Below are 8,846 nucleotides of genomic sequence, written 5' to 3'. Positions count from 1 at the left end.
CTGTGTAAATCATTTGATGAATTATAATAAAACATGTCAAACGGTCTTTTAATACGATTTATTATCGAACTGTTCCCCATTTTGAACAGTAAAGGTAGAATGGGTTGGTTCATTGCAGTTACTGTGCCGTGTGTCGAGTAAAACGTTTCCATCAAATAATTCTTTTCCCACCGTTTTTGGGTCCACCAAGTACTTCGTTTCCTCTGCAGAGTAGCTCTTTCCATATTACGAACCTTGGAAAAAGAAAAGACAAGAAAATAAATATTGTTTTTTCTGAACACAGTGATTTCGAATGATCATTGGGCGTTTATATATCTATAGGCCCGTCTTTATTCTCCGACTCTACACGTTCGATAAAAAATGGAGTTATTAATTGCAGGTATTATTAGTTGCCGTCAGCTGTTAGTTTACGGTCGAAGTTTTTTTATTGCAATACTATTTTTAGTTTGTTTTTTGTTTTTGTTTGTTGTTTAACGCCGCACTCAGCAATATTCCTCGTCTATAATAATTCGAGTCTGTGCCAGATGATCCAATGATTGACATCATGAGCATCGATCCACGAAATTGGGATACGATGACATGCATCAACCAAGTCAGCGAGCCTGACCACCCGATCCCGTTAGTCGCCTCCTACGACAAGCATAATCGCCCTTTACGGCAATCATGGGTTGCTGAAGACCTATTCTACAACGTGTCTTTTGAGTTTGGTTATAACTCTTACAATAACCGTTACATACCCTTATCATCGAGGTTCGATATCGTCTCCTATCACGCACGTATAGCATTGGTGTCTTCTTCTCTCTTCCCACGCTCATCGTCGTCAGTATCATCATTATCATCGGTGTCTTTTTCTCTCTTTCTGCGCTCATCGTCGTCGGTATCATCGTTGTCTTCTTCTCTTTTCCCACGCTCATCGTCGTCAGTATCATCATTATCATCGGTGTCTTTTTCTCTCTTTCTGCGCTCATCATCGTCAGTATCATCATTGTCGTCGGTGTCATCACTTTCATCGATATCTTTTTCTCTCTTCCTAAGATCATTGTCGTCGGTATCATCGGTGTCTTTTTCTCGCTTCCTACGCTCATCGCCGTCGGTATCATCGGTGTCTTTTTCGGTCTTCCTACCCTCATCATCGTCGGTATCATCGGTGTCCTCTTTTCTCTTCCTTCGGTCATCGCCGTCGGTATCATCGGTGTCTTTTTCGGTCTTCCTACCCTCATCATCGTCGGTATCATCGGTGTCTTCCTTTCTCTTCCTGCGCTCCTCGTCGTTGGTATCACTTGTATCATCGCCTCTCCTCTCCTGTCCAACCCTTCCTTCCCTTTCCACTACATCTTTACCAGTGCTTCTTTGTCGAGTAGAATCGGTGTCCTCAGCATCATCACGAAGGTCGTTTGTTCCTGCCAAGTATGTGGGTCATGTTAAGTTGGCAACACAAAGTAGATACATAGCTAAGGGACAAGTTCCAAATTTCGATGTCAGATAAAAAAAGTTTTTCGACATCACCTGAGGGACCCAGCAAAAAAAAAGACTGTAAAAAGACTGGATGTATTTAATGACAACTCCAAGCAGCACGTGAATCAAAATAGGGCCAGTTTAGTTCAGTTACCATGTAACAGTAAGGGAGTGAGTATGGTTTTACGCCGCTTTTAGCGATTTTCCCGCAAAATCAGGGCGGGGGACACCATAAATGGGCTTCACACATTGTACCCATGTCGGGATTCGAACCCGGGTCTTCGGCGTGACGAGCGAACGTTTAACCACTAGGTTACCCGACCGCCCTACTATATAAGACACTGAGAAATCAAGCAAGTTGATTTTGTCGGAGGGAAAATTTGCAGGGACACTGAATTTAAGGAATTAAGATTAAGATCGAACTTTTGAACTGGTCCCTAAAATGGTCATCAGGTCATCACCTGAAATTGGCTTCACACAATGTACCTATGTATGTAATCGAACCTGATATCCCTAAAGACCAGAGAATCCTTTAACCACCGGGCTATTCCACCGCCCTTCACAGGATATATCATTACATCTGTAAAGAATCGGTTGGTTCTTAACGTCTTTTAAGTTCTGACTGCTATTGAAATCCCGCGGTTGTTTATCACTCGGTAAAGTAAAGGACTTGTCATGCCTTTAAATGAGTGAGTGAAGACTATTTCAGTCATGTGGCTTGTAGCGGGAGGAACACCTGAAGTGTCTTAGACTCTTACCACTTTGAAAAACCCACGAGTAAAAGGATGGCGTTGAGAAACCTAGAATCATAAATCTGGGATTCGAACCCACGTTCAAAGGATGCTACTAACGGTGACGTCGGAGTTCGGACTCTCGCTTGTAATTATCAATCATGATTACATGTAGCATCTAGAAAGCACGATGCATGATAAGGGCCCTTTTGGCCACGGGATATGTCAAATTATGTTTTGAATATTGGTATGAAAATGATCAGACGTGTTCAATGGACGACTACACTTTTTCTTTCTTACACTTGCAAGTTTTTGGACTTTTGACGTGATCAAGTACATATATGGCTAAATGAGTGAAAATGGTTCATTTGTCGATTGTCAAGATAATTCTGAGGATGTCTAGTTTATGTCCAATGATATAGTTTTTGACCACATGTTTCAACGGTTCGTAAGGACATCATCTAAGTTCAACGATTTGCTCATGTTCAAAGGTTAGAAAAACGCTTCATGAAAACCTCTAAAACCAGTCTTCTGAATACATTTAGCCTGACCTGCAAACTTAATGTTCTTATATGTCCCAACAGATGTTGAAATATTCAAAGTATAACTCTCATTCATATGAATTTCACAATGATTTATACCTCAATTCTGAAATGATCCCATGGGCCAAAATCGACCTTATCATACCTCGTCCTTTCAAAATGTAAAACGTTTTGAAATTTCTATTCAAAAGCACAAAAGTACTCACCCCGGAAGTGAAGCCTTTCCTTGTTGAAGCAGGCAACAGAAGCTACACCTGCAAATGCAAATAGGATGATGTAAAAAAGGTAATAAATATAGACAACATCAATTGTCCAACTTGAACATAATCTAACGTAAGAGTGAGTGAATGATTGAGGTCACTGCACATATTGCCGGCATTCGTCAGAGCCAAAAAACATACAAACTTGGACATGACGATGTTGTTGATGATGGTCATGTTGATATGTGGTGTGTGATATGTGGAGATGTATCAGAGAATTTTGGCTTCCCAATGTACGAGATTCAGTTGCAGAATTGGGAAGACGGTGACCGAAGCGAGATACAGCATCGATATAACGGGACCAGGTGAGCCACTCCGGTAGATTCTTTACTGGACGTTTACAAGACTAATAAAACAGGTAAAAAACAGTTATTTCATTCATGTAAAAATACTGATAAAATAGTGAAACATACCATATTGTTTTTTGCTATTTTTGAAAAAGAACGATCAAGCACATAAGCTAATGTCTACAGTGTTGATCTAGATCTGATCGATCGTTTGTGTAACCCAGCGTCAAAAACATATTTCATAGATCTAGATGTAGTTATATTAAAATAATCGAGACTTAAATTTCATATTTTAAGAAAATAAACACTCAAATAATTTGTATCAAAGCCTCGTTCAGATTAATCACTCGTGTGTAGATTTTTCTGTCACAACCGAACAGTGGTTATGTATTTCTCAATCATATGTATAGTAGATGGGGATTTATAAACAAGGCTTCCCCTGTATAAATTACGTAATACATTTTACAGAACAGTTTAATAAACATACTTAGCAAAATATAAGTAGTATTTAAATAAGTGTCATATAGATGGATGTATACATGTACACACATCAGATGAATAAATATACAGCAATCTATAGATGTCTAACTCGTGTACCACTTGTATATAATCAATTTATAACTCGTGTATCAAAGATATATTCCAACACTACCCATTTCATAAGGTAGAACATTTCTAGTTTCTGGTCGTAGATTAATATCTTCACTTAAATTTGTGTTTCCATATAAAACAGTTTTAAGATCATATCCATTCTTTACTACCGTGAACTGAGGTTGACAGTGACAATAAATGCCGAAACAATCTTTTATTTTCGAACCCATGAGCAAAGGTTTCCCATGATGGAGCATACATTTATCCTGACATTGTGACGCTGTGTTAGTTTTACCGTATAAGATAAATTATGTACTTACATATGAGCAGCAGAAAGGACAGCGCAATTTTGGTACTCATCGTGAGCTCCACGAAAAGTCCTCGCCAATGACTGGACGCTTCTACGGCAGACAGATCCGAGGTCCCAGCTTTATAGCGCGAGCAAACATCCCCTTAACATTTGTGGAGTGACATGATAAACGTGGCATTCTCCTTGGTAATCTGTCATAGATCAAGGGGCGGTTACTTTCGGTGGTATAGTTTTTAGTTTTCAATGTGAAGATGTGCCTAAGAAATGTTGAAATATTAACTTCTGTAATATTTAATGATAAGTGAAATATTATTTACAATTAAGGACCACTTATTTCACATTTTCAGACCTGGTATGAGTTTTTATTTTATTCTTGGAAGCCCTAGGTATGAGGTTCTACCTTTTTCTAGTAAGACCTGGTAGGAGTTTTTATTTTATTCTTGCAAGCCCTAGGGATGAGGTTTTACCTTTTTCTAGTAAGACCTGGTAGTAGTTTTTATTTTATTCTTGCAAGCCCTAGTTATGAGGTTTTACCTTCTTTCTAGTAAGACCTGGTAGTAGTTTTTATTTTATTCTTGCAAGCCCTAGGTATGAGGTTTCACCTTTTTCTAGTAAGACCTGGTAGGAGTTTTTATTTTATTCTTGCAAGCCCTAGTTATGAGGTTTTACCTTTTTCTAGTAAGACCTGGTAGTAGTTTTTATTTTATTCTTGCAAGCCCTAGGTATGAGGTTTCACCTTTTTCTAGTAAGACCTGGTAGGAGTTTTTATTTTATTCTTGCAAGCCCTAGGGATGAGGTTTAATCTTTTGCTAGTAAGGCCAGGTAGGAGTTTTTATTTTATTCTTGCAAGCCCTAGGTATGAGGTTTTACCTTTTTTCAAGTAAGACCTGGTAGGAGTTTTTATTTTATTATTGCAAGCCCTAGTTATGAGGTTTAACCTTTTGCTAGTAGGACCTGGTAGGAGTTTTTATTTTATTCTTGCAAGCCCTAGGTATGAGGTTTTACCTTTTTTCAAGTAAGACCTGGTAGGAGTTTTTATTTTATTCGTGCAAGCCCTAGTTATGACGTTTTACCTTTTTTCTAGTAAGACCTGGTAGGAGTTTTAATTTATTCTTGCAAGCCCTAGGTATGAGGTTTTACCTTTTTCTAGTAAGACCTGGCAGGAGTTTTTATTTTATTCTTGCAAGCCCTAGGTATGACGTTGTACCTTTTTTCTAGTAAGGCCTGGTAGGAGTTTTTATTTTATTCTTGCAAGCCCTAGGTATGACGTTTTACCTTTTTCTAGTAAGACCTGGTAGGGTTTTTATTTTATTCTTGCAAGCCCTAGTTATGAGGTTTTATCTTTTTTCTAGTAAGACCTGGTAGGAGTTTTTATTTTAATCTTGCAAGCCCTAGGTATGAGGTTTTACCTTTTTTCAAGTAAGACCTGGTAGGAGTTTTTATTTCATTCTTGCAAATCCTAGGTATGAGGTTTTACCTTTTTCTAGTAAGACCTGGTAGGAGTTTTTATTTTATTCTTGCAAGCCCTAGTTATGACGTTTTACCTTTTTTCTAGTAAGGCCTGGTAGGAGTTTTTATTTTATTCTTGCAAGCCCTAGGTATGAGGTTTCACCTTTTTCTAGTAAGACCTGGTAGGAGTTTTTATTTTATTCTTGCAAGCCCTAGGGATGAGGTTTAATCTTTTGCTAGTAAGACCAGCTGGTAGGAATTTTTATTTTATTCTTGCAAGCCCTAGGTATGAAGTTTTACCTTTTTTCTAGTAAGGCCAGGTAGGAGTTTTTATTTTATTCTTGCAAGCCCTAGGTATGAGGTTTTACCTTTTTTCAAGTAAGACCTGGTAGGAGTTTTTATTTTATTATTGCAAGCCCTAGTTATGAGGTTTAACCTTTTGCTAGTAGGACCTGGTAGGAGTTTTTATTTTATTCTTGCAAGCCCTAGGTATGAGGTTTTACCTTTTTTCAAGTAAGACCTGGTAGGAGTTTTTATTTTATTCGTGCAAGCCCTAGTTATGACGTTTTACCTTTTTTCTAGTAAGACCTGGTAGGAGTTTTAATTTATTCTTGCAAGCCCTAGGTATGAGGTTTTACCTTTTTCTAGTAAGACCTGGTAGGAGTTTTTATTTTATTCTTGCAAGCCCTAGGTATGACGTTGTACCTTTTTTCTAGTAAGGCCTGGTAGGAGTTTTTATTTTATTCTTGCAAGCCCTAGGTATGACGTTTTACCTTTTTCTAGTAAGACCTGGTAGGGTTTTTATTTTATTCTTGCAAGCCCTAGGTATGAGGTTTTACCTTTTTTCAAGTAAGACCTGGTAGGAGTTTTTATTTTATTCGTGCAAGCCCTAGTTATGACGTTTTACCTTTTTTCTAGTAAGACCTGGTAGGAGTTTTAATTTATTCTTGCAAGCCCTAGGTATGAGGTTTTACCTTTTTCTAGTAAGACCTGGTAGGAGTTTTTATTTTATTCTTGCAAGCCCTAGGTATGACGTTGTACCTTTTTTCTAGTAAGGCCTGGTAGGAGTTTTTATTTTATTCTTGCAAGCCCTAGGTATGACGTTTTACCTTTTTCTAGTAAGACCTGGTAGGGTTTTTATTTTATTCTTGCAAGCCCTAGTTATGAGGTTTTATCTTTTTTCTAGTAAGACCTGGTAGGAGTTTTTATTTTAATCTTGCAAGCCCTAGGTATGAGGTTTTACCTTTTTTCAAGTAAGACCTGGTAGGAGTTTTTATTTCATTCTTGCAAATCCTAGGTATGAGGTTTTACCTTTTTCTAGTAAGACCTGGTAGGAGTTTTTATTTTATTCTTGCAAGCCCTAGTTATGACGTTTTACCTTTTTTCTAGTAAGGCCTGGTAGGAGTTTTTATTTTATTCTTGCAAGCCCTAGGTATGAGGTTTCACCTTTTTCTAGTAAGACCTGGTAGGAGTTTTTATTTTATTCTTGCAAGCCCTAGGGATGAGGTTTAATCTTTTGCTAGTAAGACCAGCTGGTAGGAATTTTTATTTTATTCTTGCAAGCCCTAGGTATGAAGTTTTACCTTTTTTCTAGTAAGGCCAGGTAGGAGTTTTTATTTTATTCTTGCAAGCCCTAGGTATGAGGTTTTACCTTTTTTCAAGTAAGACCTGGTAGGAGTTTTTATTTTATTATTGCAAGCCCTAGTTATGAGGTTTAACCTTTTGCTAGTAGGACCTGGTAGGAGTTTTTATTTTATTCTTGCAAGCCCTAGGTATGAGGTTTAACCTTTTTTCAAGTAAGACCTGGTAGGAGTTTTTATTTTATTCTTGCAAGCCCTAGTTATGACGTTTTACCTTTTTTCTAGTAAGACCTGGTAGGAGTTTTTATTTTATTCTTGCAAGCCCTAGGTATGAGGTTTTACCTTTTTCTAGTAAGACCTGGTAGGAGTTTTTATTTTATTCTTGCAAGCCCTAGGTATGACGTTGTACCTTTTTTCTAGTAAGGCCTGGTAGGAGTTTTTATTTTATTCTTGCAAATCCTAGGTATGAGGTTTTACCTTTTTCTAGTAAGACCTGGTAGGAGTTTTTATTTTATTCTTGCAAGCCCTAGTTATGACGTTGTACCTTTTTTCTAGTAAGGCCTGGTAGGAGTTTTTATTTTATTCTTGCAAGCCCTAGGTATGACGTTTTACCTTTTTCTAGTAAGACCTGGTAGGGTTTTTATTTTATTCTTGCAAGCCCTAGTTATGAGGTTTTATCTTTTTTTCTAGTAAGACCTGGTAGGAGTTTTTATTTTAATCTTGCAAGCCTGGGAGGGGGGGGGGGGGGGGGGGGGGGGGGGGGGGGGGGGTCACAGTGGGCTAGCACTGTAAAACCTGCCCTGACCAGCAACAAAAACATGATTGTCCACTTGACCTTTAATCCCATTTCAACTCACGGATTAAAGCTAAAGCGGCACCTCAGCAAAACGTCACCGAGCGAAAAAAGATGGTACTTGTTTTTACCCAGTCTGGCGCTTGGCATTAAGGGGCTAAAACAAGGACTGATCGGCTCGGAGTCTGTATACCGTGTCTGAGTGGGATATTCATGTTAAGCCGTATCTCAGTGGGCTAGCACTATAAAATCGGCATTAGTCCTGACACACACACACACACACACACACACACACACACACACACACACACACACACATGCGTCGCTATAGAAGTGCAATAATCTTGACGCAACGTTAAACCTTAGTTCACCTTACCACCTCACCTACATGCATACACACTCACACATACATGTTTATACATAAGAAGTGTGTGTCTGCCTCTGTTGCATTAAATCAAATAAACCTGTATGGCTTCTGTATTCTTCAGCGCTGCAGCAGAATAATGACTTAATCTCTGCGTGGAGGTTTCTTTTATTTAACTTCCACTGCATGCTGTGGGGTAGGGTAGGTAGCTTGGGTCGGTCCTTTCTTTAATTCAGCTTACGCCTGATTGGCCTTGTTTAAAATACTAACACCCAGCATTTAACCAGCAAACCAGCCACTACACCTTGACCATGCTGACAACAAACAACATTTGTTTTGTGTCATATTTACACCTCTTGATATCGTCCTAACAGATGCAGGCATCATTGTCCTGTCAGTTGGTGTTTGGTGAACTCAGTTGGCGCCCCAGTTTGTCTAGGCCGTCAATAAATCCTCTTCACATACAATGATACGTGTTATTCAT

At 38.5% G+C, this 8,846-nt stretch overlaps 1 protein-coding gene across 1 annotated transcript; it reads right to left on the bottom strand.

Annotated features, from left to right (window-relative positions):
• Positions 1–768: 768 nt before the first annotated feature.
• On the bottom strand, positions 769–4,226 carry LOC124144014 (prostatic spermine-binding protein-like). Its single transcript, XM_048385915.1, has 3 exons — positions 4,187–4,226; positions 2,935–2,982; positions 769–1,400 (listed from the first exon to the last, which is right to left on the bottom strand). Exons 1-3 carry the CDS (start codon positions 4,224–4,226, stop codon positions 769–771), a joined length of 720 nt encoding a protein of 239 aa, XP_048241872.1.
• Positions 4,227–8,846: the final 4,620 nt, after the last annotated feature.

Source organism: Haliotis rufescens, unplaced genomic scaffold, assembly GCF_023055435.1.
Source record: "Haliotis rufescens isolate VD_foot unplaced genomic scaffold, xgHalRufe1.0.p SCAF_6, whole genome shotgun sequence".
Taxonomy (NCBI): Eukaryota; Metazoa; Mollusca; class Gastropoda; order Lepetellida; family Haliotidae; genus Haliotis; species Haliotis rufescens.
The sequence above is the reverse complement of the archived record's forward strand: the minus strand, read 5'-3'. Positions and strand labels throughout refer to the sequence as shown.